Source organism: Taudactylus pleione, unplaced genomic scaffold (genome assembly GCF_031769625.1).
Source record: "Taudactylus pleione unplaced genomic scaffold, aTauple2 ptg000333l, whole genome shotgun sequence".
In the NCBI taxonomy this organism is placed as follows: Eukaryota; Metazoa; Chordata; class Amphibia; order Anura; family Myobatrachidae; genus Taudactylus; species Taudactylus pleione.
The window spans coordinates 1,364,256-1,386,851 of NW_028284734.1; the positions used below are offsets into that span (position 1 = coordinate 1,364,256).

Genomic DNA, 22,596 nt, shown 5'->3' on the forward strand with positions numbered 1-22,596 from the left:
ATATCTACTGTTTTATCGTTTCAATGATTGCTATTTTCACAGCTGTTTGCACTTTACATGCAATAGAAACGTGTGTCTGTAGCTTGACGAGCTAGAAAAAAAAAAAAATGCCAGCTTTAGCTTCCATAAGCATTTAATTGAAAAATGTGTTGTAAGATCAGCCAGGTTAAGTAGTGTCCTTAAGCATATTTGATACAAGTAGACCATTGAAAAGTTACTTATCTGCTTCCTGTTCAGAGATCACAGTGGTTTCATTGATAAAAACAAAACAAAAAAAACAAACTAAAAGCTTTCATAAAATAAAATTTGCAGAACGTATTTTACTAGATTACCACCTCAACGATATATCTGGATATCAACTAATGTGTAGATATATATGGAGTCTGTGGAGATATATATATATTCTGCACACAGACTGCCTGATCCATCGTGACTGACGTCACAACTGGGCAGACACTACATGCACCCGCCCAGTTGAGTGGTCAATCACCGCCAGCCTGTGCAGTAAGTGTACGGGCGGTCAGCTGCCTTTGTTTGAAACCCTTCGACTCAGAGCACTATGCACCAGCATGTCCCTGGCTCATCCAGGCTCTCACACCTTATAGGTTTCTGAGCCATCTTAGTCCTCCACACTATCTAGACCAGTGCTTCTCAAATTCTGGGCCTGATTCAGAGCCGGAAGCTCTGACAAGAGCGCTCGCTCTGAATCAGGGCCGTCCTACCTGTTATCGGAGCGGCCTCCTGGCCGCTCGCATAGCTGTGGGCTGCCGCAAGCCCAGGAGTGCTTTTGGCTCTATCAGAGCCAAAAGCACTCCCACTGACATCACTAGTGAGGCCGGCCCCAGACGGTAACGCCTCCGTGTGGGCAGCCTCGCCCCCGGCACGCCCACCAAAGGGGACGTGCTGTCACTCACCATCGACAGCACGCCCCCTTTGGTGCGAGACCCATGCTATTCGGGTCTCGCGCATGCGCACGACGGAGCTCCCTCCGTCATGCGCACTTGGGCACCATCGACCCGCTTGCGAGCCCTCAGCGCTCGCGAGCGGGTTAGAATCAGGCCCTCAGTACACAGGACATACTAATAGTACAAGTTTTCCAGATCTCTTCACAGAATCACAAGTGCAATAATTAGTACCACCTGTGGACCTTTTATAACGTGTCAGTCAGTAAAGAATACCCCTGTGCTCCACAGCAAGGAAATATGGGAAACATGCACGGTTGCTGTGTTACTGGAGGGTCTATTAACTAAGCCTCGTAGAGAGATAAAGTGGATGGAGATAAAAGTGCCAGCCAACCAGCTGCTAACTGTCATTTTTCAAACACAGCCTTTGACATGGCAGTCAGGAGTTTACTTAATCTCCATCCCATGCTTAGTAAAGAGACCCCTGGATTAGAGAAGCAGTGTCTACAACTGGAACCAGGCTTCAACTGAAAGCCTTGCCTTATTGTCTTTAGTTTCTTTCATGGATCACCAAATTCACTACACTAAACCCCAACATACACACCCCTTTTCTCTCCTTCTAGATTGTAAAGGGACTTAAGCTCCGTACACACGGAGCCATCAGACAACGATCAGATATCAAACATCCAGCACATGAACAAACCCCCAAACGACTAGAACGACCCACGATCAACAATCGCGGGTCCATATAGTAACCAGGCTAACCTGGTGACCAGGTTGGCCAGTATGCACAGGCGATGGTCGATATCGACCATCAGGCTCCGCGCAGCCACCACCGTTTGAGGGTTGGAAGGGCCCAAAAACAAGACGATATGAACGATAATCGATATAGTTATCATTCATATCGTCCGGTTATATCTGACCGCGTGTACGCACCAATACACACTAGACGACGTGCTGAAAGATATTGGTTATACACACTGAACGATATAATTCAGTGACGTCATCCTGCCACATCCCTGAACAGGCACTTTGACGATATCGTCAGATTGGCCTGCATGTTTTTACGACAGCAAACATAAGTAAACGAATCGTTGATCATTTGGAGCATACACACTGGACGATACGAATGATATATCGTTGAACGATATTGTTATCATTCACTTTTATCATCTATTGTGTATGCCCCATATCACGGGCAGGGTCATCTACAGTTACGGTCTTGTTTCTGTCTCGTGTGCGTCCTCTTTGTATGTCCTGTCATGTCTTATGCTGAATTTTCCTGTTTGACATATTAATTGGTTTAATTGGCATCCACTAATTTTATTCTATACACTCTTAATTCTGCTCAAATTGTTTCCCCTTTATGCCATTATCTGTATTATTCTGTAAGGCCATGTTTTGTAAATGATATTTGATGAAGATGCCTTGAGCACTGCTAACTATTGCTACAAACCAGTCTGTTTTGCCTCTGTCACACCTATGTGGTTATCAGCCTACCTTTCTAATAGGTCATCCAGTGTTTACATTTCAGAGATATGCTTATTTATTTCTCCTCCTCCAGACAAGGGTCTCATTTAACAATGAGTGATAAACCTTTTCACACTCTTTTCTAATTCTATAAAAGTGCTCAAGCACCTTCCCAGTATCTATGAAGGTAGACACCACAGTTTGTCTTCTTGGAGTGAGCAGCGCTCGGCTGCTAACCCCTGCTTATACAAACTGTATGGGCTATGTATTCAACAACGAGCAGTGTCTGCGATTTACCGCTCATTGTGAAGATTCAAATTAGCCAAGTAATCCTGGTGTCCAGCTGCGCATGGACCGAGACCTACCTGGTTGATCCTGCCAGTAGCATATGCTTGTCTCAAAGATTAAGCCATGCACGTGTAAGTACACACGGCCGGTACAGTGAAACTGTGAATGGCTCATTAAATCAGTTACCGGCATCTGGAACATTACCCATAACGCAGTGCTGCAGCTCCGTCTTGTTAAATGTCGGTGGCATATTCGTGTGATACTAAGCGAAATATGCCGCCGGCAATAAGTATCAGTATTACATGGAGCCCTATAGGTTACAGTATTACAGATATGCATATTGTACCAAAATAAAACTTTCCTCCACTCAAATTTACCACTCAGTTTTGTTTTTTCAAACCGGTGTCTTTCTGGGTTCTGCTTTATGCCCCCACTCCCCCAGAAAAAAAAACAAAAAAAACAAACCACCCCTTTGCTGCTGAACTTTTTGGCACATTCCAATATCAATATCATTAATTACACTATGTAACAAATTATGATGTCACAAAAGTACGGAAAATGGTATTTATTCCCCTCAAACTTTGCTTTTGTGACCAGGACATTTCATACTTTGAAATGTAGCTATTTCAGATGAGAAAATTATCATTTAAAGTTGCACAAACATGACCACAAAAGGAATTAGAAGTAACTTTTCGAGATTTACGATTATATAGTACATCACTTTCACGAATCAGCCCCAAGTATGTCCTGGTGGAAGTGCTCGCCTTGCCAATGCTCTCCTTATACTGTCCTTATTAGTGGCAGTCAAACTCCAGTATATCTGGTGGAAGGGCTCGCATTGCCCATGTTCTCCTTGAATTTCTCAAGATGAGCATCAAGAATATGGACTTTGAGGGACATTCTGCACCCCATTGTGCAGAAATTCTTCACCAAAGTCTCCATGTTGTTTCTGGCCTTGTGATTGCTCCGAACCACTGCGATAAAGCTGGTTCACTGCAGGATCTTCTTAATCTGTGTCCCACAAAACACTGGCTTTGACCTTTGCCCCAGACAGCTTAGGGAAGAAGTTTTGAAGGCTTCCGAATGCTTATCTAGAGCTCTAACTTATTGTTTCATAAGGCCCAGCTTGATGTGTACTGGAGGCATCAGCATCTTCCTGGAGTCCACCAGTGGCTCCCACTTGACGTCATTCGTCCCCACACAGAACTCCCAGTGTTGTCTATTGTAGTGTGCCTTGATGTTCCCTTCTGTCCCAAAGGCAAAGAAAGTAGGGAAACTTGGTAAAACCGCCTTGGAGTCCCATTAGGAATCCAACCATTTTGAAGTCTCCGATGACCTGCCAGCCGTATTCTGCAATATGAAGCAGCATTTGGAGGTACAGTCGGTGATACTGGGCTCCTCTCTGGCAAAGTTGGACTTCTCTGCAGACCCCGCGTTGCAACCGCACTGAAGTATCAGAAATGTCCTGGAAAATAAGAACATTTCAAAATATCTCTAACAAGGTCACAAAAGCATAGTATGTGGGGAATAATTGGCATTTTCTATACTCTTGGGTCATTAGGAAATAACATGTCAAACTAAAAAAATTTAAATTTGTCACATAGGTGTCTATTCATCGACACCAAAATGGCCCGTTACACATGCGGAAATGCTAGTTTCTCCATATTTTTAAGTAACGGGCCATTCATCATCAGGGGTCCAGCTGATATTCAGCAAACTCCAAGAACAAAGGCCCTGATTCAGAGCCAGACGCTCTGACCAGAGCGCTTGCTCTGAATCAGGGCCCACCTCCATAATTATGGAGCGTCCTCCTGGACGCTCGTATAGCTGTGGGTCACCACCCACAGCCTATACGAGCGTGCAGGTTGATGGTCGCGATGGTCTTGACCATCGCCACTGCGAGCCGGAGCCTGCGGTTGAGTTTCTCAACCGCAAGGCCCGGAGTGATTTTGGCTCTATCAGAGCCAAAATCACTCCCACTGACATCACTAGTGATGTCAGTGGGCCGGCTTCTGACGGTAGGCGTTCCCTTGGGAACGCCCCCGTCTGGGAGGCACGCCCCCGGCACGCCAACCAAAGGGGGCGTGCTGTCAATCAACATCGACAGCACGCCCCCTTTGATCAGACACAACGAGCGAAGGAAAGTCCTTCGCTCGTCGCGTCTCGCGCATGCACACGACGGAGCTCCCTCCGTCGTGCGCATGCGCAGTGCACACCATCGACCCACTTGCGAGCGGAATCAGGCCCAAAGTTTTCAGAGCTTGCCTGTGAGAACAAGCACCATCTTCAGATGGCGCTTGTTCTCATAACCCCACTCTTTCCTATGGGAAGGAGGAGTTCTGGGGATGCAAAAAGGGATCAGAGCGGATCCATCCACCGCCTTCTCACTGCTTTGCGCATGTGTGACCTAAGGTCACACATGCACAGGAGCTGGCGACTGGGACAGGTAACTAACGCTGTCGCTCAGAGCCGGCCCTAGCCAAATTAGTGCCCAAGGCAAGATTTTGGGTGGTGCCCCCCTCCCCGTGGGATCCTGAAAAGGGTTGTGGCCAGCACAGCACTAAATCAGTACCCACCCTCACCAACCACCCCTATCCCAGCAGTAAGCACTACAGCACCCCGGCCCTCTCCCAGTTCCGAATTTACTTTACCTGAGCGGAGCCTGCAGAGCTGTCCGATTCAAGGTACAGCAAGTCACAGGTTGCGGACCCGCTTTTTCCATCACAGGCTGGCAGGCCGCATCTGTGTGTGATACTTGCTGGGGGTGGAACCCAGAGCCCTGACTCACTACTCCGAGCTCTGCAAAGGCCCATGGTGCAGTAGTCCTCCCGCAACCACTTTCTTATAGTCCTGAATGTGCCTCTGTCCATGCGCAGAAGCTCATTCCTATTGTGTGATGCCTCAGTGCTGGCCCTGCGCTAACCACTAGCCGCTGTCCAGGTGCTCTGCCCCCGCAAACTTCTGCCGCTGCCCACTCACTGTTTGCTGCAGCCAGGCCCGATCAGAGCTGTCAGCTGAGCTCCGATCGTGGATGCTACATAGCAGATGTTGCAGCTGCCAGAGTTTCTGCCCAGCCGGCAGCAGGTGCCAGGCCATGCCTGCTCCAAACCTCCACCGGCCCTAGGCAGGCTTGGATGCCCCTAGGCATTTGCTTAGTTTGTCTATATCTAGGGCCGGCTCGGCTGTCGCTTCTGTAGCAGTGCTACTAATCGTAGGGACAGCTACTTTTCTGATCAGCTGTCCCAGCATGGGAGCAATTATGTATTGCTCCAGTTATAAGTATCCCACGCTGCGAGATGAGTACTTAATCATCGGTAGCCGTATTATCATCATTTATTCATATGGCCCCCTGATGTGTATAGGCCCCATAGTGATTTATGCAGCACCCACACAAATTATACCATCATTTTTCTGTGTTTGTTTTTAAAATTATGAATTTCCTTAAAATAGCATTAGTTTGGTTTTGCTGTATGATGAGAAATACAGTCAACCAAAAAAAGGGCTTTTTTAATAAAATTGCAAGTTAGTGAACTGCAAGCAAATGTATGTTTATTTTTCTAAGCAAAACCAGAAAATACTTTGTGGTTCTTGCTTCAACATTAATCCACCTTTCCAAAACAGCAAAAACCCAGATCCTACACATCCTTTTCAAGTGCAGATTTTATTAAAAGTTAAAATGCATTTTTTTTTTCTTTTTTACTTGTTTGAGTGAAAAACATAAAATGTGGTAGCTCAACAAGGGATTACCATTTTGAAAACTAGACATCATCATCAAATGATGCCAGGATAGAAGAGATCTGGATATTCGAACCCTCATCCCTGGATTTTCTAACGCTTTCTGCAGCATAGGGTGTTATTGTCTTGTGATCACTACAAAATAACTACTAATGGGGCACATTTATTTGAAAGAGGTGAGTCCCCTCTCTCAAACAGAGTGGCCCCAAGTGTGCAAGTGCCAGGGTGGGGGAGATTTTGCACATTAAGTGCCCTCACCAATTTGCAGGCTCTAGTAGTATTTCTGCAGTGTAGGTTTCTAGTGTCAGGTCATCGCAGCTGATCACCAGACAATAACCACTAACGGGTCATATAATGTGAAAGAGGGGACTCTCTCCTCTTTTAAATAAGAGGTCCATGAGCCATTATTAGAGGACCACGGGTGGACAGGGCCTGTAGGTGCAGTGTCAAAGGAATTATATGGCAAGTTCAACCAAATACCCCGGATATGTGCAAAATCATCTGGGTATTATGACTAGTATATATGTTTCTCATGTGTGACAATAGTATTCATCAATGAAACCTAATTATTAAATGCAGGTTCACAAAGGGCCATCTAAGCCCTGGCTATGCAAACCTTTGCCAAAGCTAAAGATAAAGCAATTTTAATGCTCTCTCCCATATATCTTGGCTTGAAAAAAAAGTATCAGTATTCTAATTGGTAGGGGCGGGCTTAAGTACTTCATCCTCTTCTCTGCACTATGACATCATCAATTCCCCTCCCATGTCCAAGCGACAGCAACTATAAGGGGGAATATTTGTAGGGAAGACATCGGCCTGTATGTGTAGCCATTTTCTGAGTGGATTTAGAAGCTGTAGTAATAACCCTGTTATTTCGGTCCTCCGACAGGTTCAATCCGCTATCGGACAGTTCTACACAAAGCTTAATTCCTGATATTTCCCGTTAGCTCCCTTCCCTCAGGATTGCTGCCATAATACTATTTTAAGCTCTGCATTTTCTTTGCCTCAATATATACTCAGTCTCAAAGTTCTGTCACATCCACCTGAGCAGCCTTAACAGAACACACCCTTTACTTACACAGGAGTCCACTAAACAACTAATCTACGTGCTCATAATATCCTGCATAGATTACGGTAATCTGCTACCCTTCCTCTCCAGTAGATTCTTTATACTGCAGCCAAATGCTTAGAAACTCCACATCTGTTTCCGCTCTGTGCCAGCCCCTGCACCAGCTTTCTAACGCACTTTCTACAGCCTCCTGAAGATATTTAAAGTACTATATCGATTATTATTATTTTATTATTATCGTTTATTTATATGGCGCCACAAGTGTTCCGCAGCGCCTTACAAAGTACATAGACAAATAGATTGATTTACAGTACAGTACAATACATTACAGGACATGGATAATAAACATTGCTACATTCGCGACCATAACACCCAGATAAGCAACAATGCAAAGCAACCAAGTGTTAGGTGCCCTGGTAGAGAGTAAGAAGTAGATGAAGTAAGGAGTAAGGAGAAGCACAAGAGGGTAGAGGGCCCTGCTCATAGGAGCTTACATTCTAAGGTGGAGGGACATACAAACAGGGGTGAAACAGATGGGGTAGGCAGGGAGGAAGGAGTATGTAGCAGCAAGTTAAGATGAGAGCTGGAAGGCTTTGATGAAATAGTGGGTCTTGAGAGCCCATTTGAAGGATTGAAGAGAGGTGAAGAGAGGTGGAGAGAGGTGGTGACCAATCACCTGGAATCACTAACCAGAGTTCTAAATACGCTCCTATGCCTGCACTAAACTCCAAAATGACCCATCCTTTCACCAAGGCCTCCAGAGTGTAAATTTTTTAGGGAGCATTTTCAAGGCCACCAATTATCAGCTGTTTTGAGCAATAGTTTTAAAATGGAAATAGAAGTCAATACTAAACCAGGCTTGTGTAGTATGGAGTTTTAAAACGATTGGTCAAAGTCACCAATGATTGGCGGCTTTGAAAACACAACCCTTAGCAAATCTACCCCAAGTCTTTTTCCATACTATTTAGCTCCTTTATCAAGCACTCCTCACTTTTATACAAATAAAGTCTCTTTACCTATGTTGCCAGTTTGGTAAATAGTTTGGTTAGTTTTGTTGCGATTTGTAGTCTTCCCACAAGTGCACAGCAATCGCTCTGTGGAATATTTTGTTGCTAAAATAATGCCCTCCGCCATGCATTGACAAAACCTTTTTCCCCTTAATGCCATTTTTGGATTGACCGGCTTGTGAATATTCCATACATTGGATTTCAAGCCCACCATCGTCTCACGACTCTCCTATGCAATATCTGGAGGAGTGTAGGGACATGCTCTTACATAACAATAGTGAACACTACCAGCAATCCTGCTACAGGATGGTGTGAAATGCTTCTTTTGCTAAAGAAGTACCAGATGGAGAGGACATGGAAGCTCGGTGGTCCCCCCTCCCCCAAGTTTACCCATTACAAACGGTCACGGACCATCAATCAATCTTGGCCAAAACCCTCACTAGGACAGCAGTCTCTAAGCCATCAAAACGCATTTACAGTACGAAAAAACATTGGCCAACTGCGCAAACATCGGCAATGCATCCACCCCTGAATCACAACTTTGATATCCGTCTGCATGGCATTTGTATGCTCTCATATTCGTGTGGGACTCCTACCCCCCACGGTTTTAACAAATCCAAAACAAGTTCTAGCAGGTTAGCTTGTCCATCGCTGCATAATATGCTGGTGCTAAATACAGCATAATATTTACCTTTATTTATACATCGCCTATATATTATGCAGCTTTACAGAAACTCTTCACTCACCTCAGTCTCAGCCTAGATTCTCTACTACACACACGCACTAGCAGTATGTTTATGGACTGTGGCATGAAATGAGACCCAAGCAAACACGGGAGAACATACAAACTCCACACCATGTCTTCGTTTAAAACTAATGTCTGGCCCCAATGCTATTGCGGTCGTGGGTACATTTTCTGTAATTAAAAACAAATTTGAATAACTAATTTTCTTTGTGAATGAAGCCTAAGGAGAACGTGTTAGCTGAGCACTATGAAATACTAAGTAACGGATAAGACAATTGTACTTTTGTGTAGATGAGACTACTGAAACAAACGAAACCAAAATTATGATCTATATGGAACAGGTCACATGCACTGCACTTAAGAGCAGGAAGTGGTATAATCTACTAAGCGAAACCCCTCTCCCACATGGTGTTTACGCTTCCTGTTTCAATCTGAATTGTGCATTATTGTTGAAATCCCAAAGCAAGGATAAGAGGGAGGGAAATGAACACAGGCATCTTAGAACAATACTGTCTGCATAAGGAAAAACACATCTGTGGCTCCATGCAGCAAGTCTGGCTACCTGCCTCTCATTTCTATCCTTGCTTGCAGTTAACCATTAACAGTGTTCAAAGGACTTGTGCAGATAAGTACACTGCACTGCCAAAGATTCTAAAGGCCATTGAAAAAAAGAATCACTTGTATCCCTTACACACTGAGGTAGGTTAGAGTATATTTAATTAACCCATTCAGATCATCTGCATTACCTGTAAAAATCATTAGCAAACAAAACAAAAAAACTATTTAATATTCAATCACTGTTGAAATAATGGATCCTGCAAAAGTATACTAGTCACCAATTCTTCATGATTTACAAATGCTCTTATTTTGACCTCCAAGCTAAGTATAGCAAAGAGCGACACGACACCCCAGGCAGGAAATAGGAACTGCACGGGTTGTGATACAGGGTGCTTGAATGAACACTAGGTATGCCATACCCAACCCCTGGAGGATGTGCAGTGCCAAATCCCTCAAGAAATATGCTCCGCAAACAGACGAACGTACCGCCTTGTGACATGGCCAGCGTGTTTAGTACTTCTAGCACATTCAGCGGATGAAGGAAACTTCCAATATACAGACCAGAGTGTGCTACAAGCTCCAGGGAATCGGTATGAAATACTGCCGGCCGTATGGTTCAATTCCCAGCAGCGGCAGCCCAACACTGGAACAGATCTGGGCAGCGGCAGCCAGACAGCGCTGGAAATCCCGATCGTCCCTAGGTAAGGATTAACTAACCTAACCTACCCCCCTAACCCTAACCCTTCCTTAGGGGTGCCTAACCCTAACCTCCCCCCCAAGTGCCTAACCCTAATCTCCCCTCTAAGTGCCTAAACCTAACCCCCCATTCCCCGCTGCCTACACCTAAGTCCCCCAGGGATGCCTAACCCCAACCCTCCCTCCCCCTAGCCTAAGCCTAAACCTTCCGGGGGGAGTGCCTAACCCTAAGTCCCCCCCGGGAGCCCTAAACCTACACCCCAAACCCCCCCCGCGTGCGGCTGTCCGCTCGTGGCGCCCGGCATCCCTTCGATCGGGATGCCAGGCGCCGGTGAAATGAGAGGCGTCTACATCTAGATGCCAGGCATTTCACCCTTGCCGTGATATGACAGTCGGGAAGCCGGCTGTCGGTATAATGTCAGCTGGCTTCCCGATTGCATCCCAGCTCCAGAGCAGAAAGCGACACCCCAGGTAGGACAGAGGAACTGCTAGAGGGTGTGACATGTGTAGGGTGCTAGAATGAACACTAATACCGTCATTCAGATTCCCAGCGGTCAGAATTTTGGAAGTGGGATCTTGACAGGGAAAATGCAGGCAAATTTCTGTATTTTTAGGCCAACCCTAATCCACCCCTCTCACAGCCTAAACCTATCCCCTCGCCCCTCAAGCAGCCCAACCCTAACCATCATATTTCCCATTACAAGTTGTCAGCATAGGCAAGTACGGGTGATGCAGTTTTGTATGCATTTCAGTCACATCTCTATTTGTGGTTTCAGGGCAGTAACGTGGCACGTTCACACTGGCAATATTCAGTGAGGGCGTGTCGGGTGCTATGCAGATTTGGTCAAATGTGCAAGCATGTATGTTTTCAGACCTATCATTTGCACCAAGGATTGAACTGTTGCTAGTCTGTATTGATGGTTATGACTTATATCAAACCAAGCATTACGGATAGGGCTGGCCTGCACACAAAGATAAGTACAAGTATGCTTATGGGCCAATATATTAATTTAGTTCCATGTGGAAGCAATTACGGCCAAAGCATTGAAATGTGCATCACTTGCATCCAAAGCAATTGTTTGCCAATCATTTGAAGTCATTCACACACCACCAATTAAGCCCCTTAAAGTTGGGGGGGGGGGGGGTAAATGAGAGATTTGTAATTTATAATAACAACATGCATTGGGTATAATGTTTTTAACAAACTATAGTAATTTTGATCAACTCTCCCAGATTGCGCGGTCATAAATGCTCAAACCAAATCTTTAGAAAATCTAAACGACCTTAACAAGATTTTTTTCTTCAATGCACAGTAATGCTTGGGTGATACGTTAGATATGTATATACGGCACCTACAATACATAGGATAGTGGAATTAATTGTTCCCAAAGCTTGTAAAGTAATTCAGAACTGCTGAGAGGTATACATACAAGCTGTGGTAACTGGAAGCATTCATATTATGTAATCTGTGTTTTTCTGTTTTTTTTGTTTTTTTAATCATTGTATTAGTTAGACCATTAGAGAATGTATTTTGTTCATCACACCAATATCACTGATCTGTCCAGGCACCTCAGATACTCTACTCACATTAGGTTGCACCACGCATGCAACCTGAACTGTCATGTCCTTACCTTGGCCTGAAATCCAACATTCTCCTCTATAGCAGCTGTTCCATGGTGAGACCCGCCTGGGACATGGCCCGTGGAATATCGAGGCTTCCAGTAAACTCTGTGTCCCAGGTGTAGCCAGCACAAGTGCCATAATTGGTCCACATTTAGTATTAGCAGGTTAAACAACTGAGGCACAATCGGCTCTAACCAATCAAAAAATTAATTCAAATTTATTTTTAAATATCATTACACTAAATTTACCAGCGTATGCATAAGGCAGAATTGCTGGAATTTTATCAATATTACAAAACACAATCTACAGTCAGCTTGTAGATTCAACTGAAAATGATCATATCAATCTATTGTCCATCATTGTATTAGATATTATGCACACAAAAGGTGGCCCTTACTGAAAAATTTAATGAAACGCTTTTGGACTGAGTGCTCGGATTGTGAGATGTGTGACCAGTATGTACCTATACACCTGACTCAAAGCTTTTAAACCTTTTGCCTACTAACTAGATTAGCTTATCCTTCACACAATCACATAAAAAAAAAAAAAAATTCTGTGCATTTCTTTACAAACAGAAATATGACGTATAAGTCTAGTGGATGTCAATACAAGCAAGAGCTATGATTCAGATGGACACCTTTTACCAGCTCACTTAACCCATAAAGGGGTCAATACATATACATGTCATATGGATGCTGGACAAGCGAGGACACATCTGTATGTATGAACAATCCAAAATCGCTCCGTTCTGGCACAATGTCTCAGTGCTCAGAAATACTGTACAAACGGTAACATCAATTTGTGCAATTTAATAAACCTCCCAACTGGGTTGCAAACTAAAATTTGCAATTTAATTGGTGACGTTGGGGCTATTTAGGGAGTTGCCGCTGGCATTTCAACACAGCCACATTACGGGCATCGCCTATATGTGAATCAATCCCGTAGAGTGCAAGCTTTTAAGGATAGTTCATCATAAATTATAGTAAAACTGAAATTTCACAAGCTTACACCAAAATGCAGGGTTATCAAATTTCTACGGATGTGATGCTTAGTACATCTCGCCCTCGGACTGCATCCCAAAAAGGACCACCAAGTTTAAAATACCAACTGCCTTAAATAAGAGAGCTCCTAGAAACAAATACATGTAAAAATATATCTAAACTTGATATTTTAAATACACAGGGGGAGACTTATCAAATCCTGGAGAAATAAAGTGTCAGTTGTTCATAACTACCAATCTTTCTAACTTCCATTTTTCTAGCACAGCCTGTAAAGTGACAGTTAGCAGCTGATTGGTTGGTACTTTATCTCTCTCCAAGATTTGATGAATCTCTCCCAAAATGTTTACATTTACTATGTAGCTAAAGCTGGGTACACACTAGGTCGACTGCCGACCTATCCGACGATTGCCAAGTATATACACACTTATCAATCATCTGCCCGATGTGCCGGACTTGACAGATCAACTGGGCGGGCATTTAAATTGTCCGCACAGTTGAGCTGTCAATCACCGCCGGATCGCTGCAGAATGTGTACGGGCAATCGGCGGGTCACCTGTACACACCAGCAGATGACAGATATATTGGCCATCTTCTGTGCTACACAGCAGATCGAATACATCTGTGGACAGCGTCGTTCACAGACATATCCGCTGTACACACACGGCGATGAACTATAGATTTATCGCCCGTGTGTACCCAGCTTAAGAGAAAGTTCTTCTTATCTTGGTGCAAATACTAAATAACTGCACTCTTTCAATGGACTTAAACTGGGTACACACTGACAGATATATCTGTCTGGTGGGAAGTAAAATCTGGTAATGTATGGGAGCAAATACCAATAGAAATTTGCTCCAAAACCCAGAAAGACAGACCAGATTTTCCTTTCCACCAGACAGATTGGACAGATATATCTGTCAGTGTGTACCCAGATTTACTGACAGGAAGTCAGCTGTATGCCTGAAAATAGCTGCCCCAACACAATGAGTGTCCCTCTCATATCTTGCATTGTTTTACGCTCCTAAAACATTTATGTATAGTTGTATGAATTCTATTATCAAGGTTTTTTCTTTGTTGTTTTTATTTTTAGATAGAAAAAAAAATAAAAATACAACGGATAATTAACTGGATTAACAGATCATTCATTACTTAATATAATACATTTTCTTAAAGCAGACAGGTAGAGGAACATCGAGCTATTAGGTGCACACACAAGTGGGTTAAAATAAATTTAAGGCTTCATATTTGTTAAAGAAAATAAAATTATAAATTCACCCTGGAGTTCACCTTTAACTGGATTCCTGCAGAATATATTTCAGTTATTAGCATCGCCCAGCAGGCAGAAACCTCTCTCTAAATAATAAAGAGATGCACTAATTTACCATATAAAAAATTAAAAACACAACCACCATATAACTATGCAGTAGAAATGTTGCTTTAACGCTGCCATTCACATCTGTAGTTTATATACTCCTTTCTGTTAAGCTTTTTTTGTTTTTTTACTGGTCCCAACAGATTACTGCAGAGACTGCATAAATATTCTGGGGCATGCTCACTTCAGTATTTAGCGTGGAAGATCTGTGTGGAGGAAGCCAGCCAGTATACTGTGCTTAAATATGATAGAAAAGAACATGAACCACAGAATAGTCGTACCCAGGGTTCCCATACTTATCACCCACTTATATGGAGCATCAGCGTTAAAAATTAAACAACAAATATACCTGATCAAGTCTGCTCTTTGCCGAATAGCAACAGATAGCCATTAAACTAGTAACAGTTGTTGGTTCAATATAAGGTAGGATTGTGCATAAGCTCAAAAAGCCACAAGTCAAATGGGCACCAACAGTGATCATCTCCCTATTTAAGACATACATATTAGGGTTACTTTTTCCTCAGAAGCCAATTAATTACGTAGTGTTCATTCTAGCACCCTGCACCTGTCACACCCCATGCAGTTCCTCTTTCCCGTCTGTGGTGTCGCTCTCTGCTCTGATGCTTCTAGCACACACTTGTCTGTATCTCAGCAGTTTGTTGCATCAGCCGAGTGTGCTAGAAGCACCAGAGCACAGAGCGACACCCCAGACAGGAAAGAGGAACTGCATGGGTTGTGACAGGTACAGGGTGCTAGAATGAACACTAGGCAAGTTAATTAGCTTCTGACAAAAAAATTTACCCTAGTATATATGTCCATATTATAGGGAATAGATTGTAAGCTCCACTGGGGCAGGGACTGATGTAAATGACTGAAATATTGTCTGTAAAGCACTGCGTAATGCATGTGCACAATATAAGTTACTGTGGGGGAGATGAACTAAGCATCACTTCCGCGATGCGGTACATCCCCCTGACTTTGCGTACATACCGCGGTATGTACTAAGGATATCGCAAAGGACAGCTCTCCCGGTAAGAGCTGTCCGTTGCGAAGCTGCCGGGCAGAGGAACTTCCAGGTTGAACACCCAGAAGTCATTCTGCGCATGCGCAGAAGGGCAAGGGGCTCATGGGAGGGATCTGATCAGATCCCTCCCAGCCAGGAGCGTCGTGTTAAGAAGCCCATAGGCATCTATTGGGTAACGCCACCTGAAGGTGGCGTTACCTAGCGACGCAAAGCAGCAGAATGCTTAGTACATACGGGGAATGTGGTAAAACCCACAAAAACTGAATTTTCGGGGGTTTTAACGCATTTTCCCTTTTAGTACATCTCCCCCTATTAATGAAAAAAATAAATTAAAATATACAGACTCCATGGATGCATTTCAGCTTAATTCATTATAATAGTGATGCCCTTGAGGCATTTAAAAATCAGCAGCAAATAACACATTACAATTGCCAATACTGTTTTTAGTTTCTGCATGACAGTCTGGTCACAGAAGAACAGTTTGAAACACACAAACCACTTCCTGACTACCTCTCTCAGTAGAGAAGGAAAACCTACACATTTTACTTCTTAACACTGTTATAAGCAGCAGGAACCGCCCTTATCTACAGAATAAATAATTCACCAGTTCATAGTACAAGTGTACATATCACATGCAGACACCGTTGGCTGGAGCATGGCTTCCGCTGCAAGGTAAGGCTTGTACAAATCATGCACAGGATGCATGTGTTTTCCCAAGGGAGATGGCTTGGAAACTGTAAATATCAAGCAGCAGTAACAAACCTCTCTCTCAGTCTACAGAATAAAATACATTTTGGGCTTAAACATGAAATTGCAAATAAATGAAAAAATAAAAAAAAGGTGCTGCAAATAGGTAAAAATAAATATTACTTTTGATATATCGCAGACAGATTATGTGCTCTACCTAAAACAAAAAATAAAATAAGTGCACTGTTGCTTCACTTGACACACCAGGACAGTGGTGCATTTCCCACTAGCCATGTGAGGCACGTGCATAGGGGCACCACTTGCTGAGGGCGGCACAGCAGGTTCCCCAGAATCAAAGCCTCACGTGTTTACAATTATTACATGGAAAGAAGGGACAGGCGCAGAATCCTAATCATGGCAGAAGAGGTGCGAGGGTAGTACAGGGGTGGAGACTGGTGGGGTAAGGACTGCCCTCATGCTCCTCCCTGTGTGATGTCATCCTGGTATGCCCAATGAAGTTTTATGCGGTAGGTGTCTCCCTATGCACAATGTGTGTGACCAATTTTGCCACTGTGAACGATGCAGCCGCCAATGTGGATATACAGCATTAGTTGTACAGCTGTGATGCATGGACTTCAGTTCTTTCTCTTGCAAGAACCAGGAAAGGTGCTTAAGACCTAATACTTATGGGTGGTCTGACCCCTAAACACAAAAGGCAGTGCTCCGGTGGTAATGGTCATACCAGCTTCCCTCCCCTATTCCACAGATCACTGTGTTGTAGAAAAATTTCTCCCCCCATCCCAATCCCCTCTGTTGAGCCTTTGCACATCCACAAGCCGATAATACTGAGCGATTGCACGATTCCGACATTGTAATCGTGCAATCGCTCAGTAATCGTGCACTTATGTCGGAAACGACCAGCGATGCGCGCTCCCGCTGCCCATTTCCGACATACATCATCAGCTGAACATGCTGGAAAACCTGACAATAACGTCAGGTTGAGCATGTTAGGGGATGATTGATGTGCCTACACTGAACGACTGAACGTTCAGTGTAGGCACAGCACAGACTGTGAAACGATTGCACAATTACAATGCTGTAATCTTGCAGTCGTTTTTTGGTCTGCTAGTGGATGTGCCCCAATATATAGCTGTTGAACCGACATTCATAAGAATGTAATAATATCAAATAGTAGCAATTCACTAAGTATTGACAAAGCATGTATATTGTTCATTATTTCTGTGTGGGTCCTATCGTGCACATTGTCTAGTATGTACCCACTATGCTCGCTCCCACGGGTCGTTCATCGGGGCAAGGACAATGGTGCCAGTGAATGATATATCGGGCGGTTATTCACTGGATTGTGCAGTGTGTACCAACCACCTACTATATCATTCATCGGCACCATCGGGTGTCGCATTGGCAGGTCGCTAAGTGTGTATCCAGGCTAAGAATGTAGAGCGTCAATAGGTCGACACCAGAGGTCAATAGGTTGACAGGCCGACATTCAAATGGCCGACACATGAATTGTTGTTTTAGCCTAACCCAAACCCTAACCCTAAAAATCATGAAAAACCAGGTGTCAAGTTTTTTTGTGTCAACCTATTGAATGTCTGCCTTTTTAGTGTAGACCTACCATCCGGATACCTTCTGTGTACACCTGTTTAAGGGCTTAAACCCACTGCCATTTTTTAAATGCATTTTACAAGCTGAGGTGCACACAAAGGTCAATTGACCTACGGTAGATGGACACAGCTTTTGATCGGCCCAACAACATTCCTGCTCACTATTCTGCATATATTACAGATTGATTAACGAAATACACATTACTTTTAGAACAACGACTATGGAACTTGACACTATGGGGGATATGTCAGACTAGCAATTCATAAAAATCCTCAATTTTCATCAATTTTTGTGACAGGGTTTAAACTTTAAAGTGTAGATTTTCTGGCTGCAGATGTGTGCAGGATGCACATAATGAGAACTGAACTGTAATTATTGGATTTTACAGTCTGATACATGGCAAGAAGTGTCAAGAACATTTTCAAGGACAAAGAAATCATAATTAGCATCAAGCGTTGCACTAACTTACTTACATGTGATCCCTACATCTGGAAATAAGGTTAGACACCCATATAGCAACCTGTGCCAGCTCCATATTACAACATATTAGAGATGGGTTATTGGTAAACAGAGCACAATCAGACCCCGAGAACATATTATACATGTGGAGTCTGGCCGCATATAAGACCTGATTCAGAGTTGTACTGTAACGCTGCTGCGATATTCGCAGTTGTGGATATGTGAAGATATCCTAATGCAACAGTGGCCGGGACTTGTACTGAGACACCCACCTGAGCCATCACAACTGCGTACACATACGCAGCATCGGACGCAGATCAGATAAACATCGACTTCGTGAGTCAATGGTCAATCAACATAGCCGCCGTAACCGAGACGCCGTGTTTCCTGCATGCAGGATCACAGTCAGCGGTGGTATACTCCCTGAAATGGTCACAACCCAGTTACCGCCCACAAATCGGCCCCTGCCTGCCAATCACTTGCTAATAATTCCTCTGGGCTATCGTATTCGTGATTCAATTGCCACGCGTGCACATCTTGGCTGCAACGCATGTGCAGTCGGCAGGGCCGTACCTAGGGGTGTGTGAGCAGTGCGGCCGCACAGAGCCCTGTGGGTGGCACCGCCGCTCACCCACGACTCCTGTAACTGGATAGCAGTGTGGCTGGAACGGCACCCTGCAGCCAGAATCTATGCAGCAGTGCCACCTGGAGCTTCCCTAAGACGCTTCAGACGTGCACATCCTTGCCCTAACAGTCGGCCAAAGGATGCTTTGGGCATTGCTGTAATGCTCGGTGCTCGTAGCCCTGCCCCTCCATGTGACGTCACATGGAGGGGCATGGCCTGCAGCAGGCGGCGCAAGCCGTGGTTACGGCTCTGGCAGTCTGACAATAATCACTCAACTACGTCAACATCGGCATAGTGTACAACTGTGAATCAGGCCCATAGTGTATGTGCATGCTAATATATAGCACTTTAATAGTGAAATTGTCAATAAGAAGTTAGCATACAGTGCAAACACTCCTTTTGATAGCAGCTATTTACTTTATGTTCTTAAACAGCACTTGTCTGAGCCTAGGATTCTCCACATGCACAAACTACTGGAGGGAACATTTCTGGTCAAGGTACAGCCAAGGACAGTGTGGCTGAGTGCACAGCATTTGTAGTACAACTGCATAAAGATCCTGATTAATCAACATTCCGCCACTTTGTTTATCTAATCTGAAAGTGACACAACCGATAAGATCCTTTATAAATGATGGTCACAGCAGGGCAGGAACACACTAAACATCCTCCCTCAGACAGAACCTCATTCACTGATGTTTATTGAATGTGAAGATTTAGCTCAATGGACCACACTGCTTAATTAATGAATATAATTTAGTAAAAAAAAAAAAAAATATATATATATATATATATATATATATATATATATATATATATATATATATATATAGCAATAAAAATCAATTGATATAATATAGTACAATGGTTTCCAAACTCCTACACATGTCTGTATCCATTCTGCATAATTAAAGGCTTGCAATCAAATTAAGGTCGCCCTAAAAGTCCATTTTGCCAGGTGCTGTTAATAAAAAAAAAAAATGACTAGAACGGTAACACAGACCTACTATGATACATTGCACTTTGCTACACAATGTTGTCACGTGTTAACCATTTGTATAACTACAACTGAATGCTGCAGAAACCCTGATCCACTACAAATTAAAATCAACAGCTTCACACATGAATGAACTGCCATCACCAACTTGTACATTCCCCCACCAAAAAAAACTTTCTACTCCACTGAGAAACAAATAGGAGAACAATGCCTACTGAGCCCAGCCACAACAGGTGAGGCATGCACAAGGAGAACATAGTGCAGGTATAGGTCACTCTGTACGTGGGTGTTCCTCACATTGCTATGACCCACTCAGGACAGGCTTCCCGCTGCTGCACCAGGTGATGCAGGTGTGAAGGGTAAAGAATTGCACTTACAGCCATATCTGGGTCTGAGCAAGGGTGAGATCTCCTCATGGTTCATCCTGTTGCAGCTGCTACACCTTCAACTTCTCCCTCTTGCTGGAGATGTGTGTCAATCCAATGTGTGATACCCGGGTAGATGAACCCCTGGATCCTGCACTCAGACCCCCTCTTCTCCTGCCTGTTGCTGCTCCCAGGCTGCCGTGTAACAGTGTCAGTGTGTGAGATCTCTCCTCCTCCTTCTCCCCTGTGCTGCTGCTGCCGCCTGCGCCCTCCCCCCTCCTTTTTGCTTTAGACTTTCTCTTGTGTGAGAGGCTCCACTAACCTATCAGCGCCACCTACTTGGAGATTTATTTATCTTATCGCAGAACAAATCTGAGTTGGTGATAAAACTGGGTGACTGGTTACTTGGCAGGCTGGTTCTCTGGTGTAAGGGGTAATGCAGTCACATCCAAAAACACTATTCTCTGGCACAGAGAGCACTGAATAATTGCAGATGTTTAGGGAGGAATCAACCTAGAAAAATACAATGTGCTTCTTTTTTTTTACACTTTTATCATATTCTCTTAAATGTATACATCATTTATTTGTATTCATTTATAAGATGTTTCACCAGCAGATAGTGTAAGCTTGTAAGCAGGACCCTCTTACCACTTTGGGGGGAATACACTTAGGGGCGAGCTGGCTCACTCCACTAGTCAGGGCTATATGTTGAAATTACTGTAGAACCGGACTAGCTGATTATTTGTTCTTCTATGCAAAAGTCCACAAGTGTGGGGCGAGATCGGGGAACAATTGGGGTGAGTTGTGGTGCCCGGTTGGCGTTTCTGCACTATTGCAACGATACCCTCCTCCCCCTCCACAAAGCTACTTGAATTCACCCCTTTGTCTGTTATTACTTTTCTATTACTGTTTTCTACATAACTGTCAAGCACAATGGAATATGCTGGCACTATATAAGTAAATGATAAATAAGAAAATAAATATCTATTTAAAAAGTTTATTTGAAAAGATGTCATTAGATCACAGTCTCCATGGTGATATGAGGATAAGCTGACATGCCTACAAAATGCTCCTAAAATCTGTCCTTTTCAAGCTTTGGGGTCAATCCAGTTAGGGGCAAGTTGGGTACTGCGAGCCGCCCTCACAGCGAATTCGTACTGTGAATTTCATTTGCAATCTAATTCCAAACTCGCATTGTTTTTTCAGAGGAAATTTGTGGGGGGTTTTGTGCGCACACCCCTGAGCAGGGTAAAAGGCAGGGAAAATCTTTATTTTAAGGCAAAAATGTCTGGACACAGGGCCTGATTCAGCACAGGACGGAATTGCAATGCCGCATACAGGCAGCTTTGCAATTCTGTCCTTGCTATTATGTTGTCCATGGACGCAGCACCACATCATCTGCGTGATCCTCGGCTGGCTGAGTGACCATGGGGTCATGCAGGCCAGTCATCACAGATGAGGGAAAGAGGCCAGGAAATCTCCATCTGTCGACAGAGAACCTGGTCTGTTCCCTCCCCACCAACAGCGGCGACACGCCTCTGTTTTGGGAAACGGAAGCTGTCACCACCCCCTTCCCGCCCAGAAACGGCAGCAGAATGTCAATCACTGACCATTTGCTGTTGAAATGCGTGTGCTCACGCAGACCCGAGCTGCACATGTGCTGTACTGGTCCACAGCTTGCACAGATTCCCTTACGTGCGCTGCTGGATCAGCCCCACAGTGCAAAACCTGTGGTACACCCCTCCCAATGAATAATCATGCACTTGGAGGGGTTTAAATAGCATAATTTGGCCAAAAACGTCATGCCAGTTTTCAGGTGAATTTAATAATAATAATGGGTTAAATGTGGCAGAGGTATGTGTAGGTGTAAATGATCTGGGGCCAGAGGCATATATATAATGGGTGCAGGGTGTGTGGTGCACACAGGCCCCTGTGTCCAGTGGGGGCCCACCCTGCACCCATATTATTTCATATATACCCCTCTAAAGTCCCGTGTCGGCTGTAGTGCTGCACAATACACCTGGAAAATGGCCGCCGCTGCCATTTTTCCAGTGTTTTGCGTATGTGCAGTAGGGAAATTGCCGGGAAAATGTCAGATGCACCTTTTTCCCGGTGACCCGCACATGCGCTGCAGACTCTGGGCACAGACTAGTGCCCAGAGTTTACTGCTGCGGTCAGAGCGCGGCCAGCTGCCAGGAAGAGAGGAGGGGGCCCTGGACGGGGAATGCACACGGGCCCCTTCCTCTCTTAATACACCTCTGTGTTGGGACAGGTATGTGGAGGTGTTGTATTGATGGAAAAGTGGTGACCGCAGCAGTAAACTCTGGGCACAGTCTGCAGTGCATGCGCAGGT

At 44.3% G+C, this 22,596-nt stretch overlaps 1 protein-coding gene across 2 annotated transcripts in view; it reads right to left on the minus strand.

Moving 5' to 3' along the window:
• IQGAP2 (IQ motif containing GTPase activating protein 2) overlaps positions 1 to 20,481 on the minus strand; it is a 319,379-nt gene extending 298,898 nt beyond the window's left edge. For both annotated transcript variants that reach the window (XM_088443725.1, XM_088443724.1), the window contains exon 1: positions 20,256 to 20,481. In XM_088443725.1, the coding sequence (XP_088299851.1) occupies positions 20,256 to 20,301 (46 nt within the window). In that variant the 5' untranslated portion in view covers positions 20,302 to 20,481. The remainder of the gene's footprint in view (positions 1 to 20,255) is intronic.
• Between the last annotated feature and the right edge of the window lie 2,115 nt (positions 20,482 to 22,596).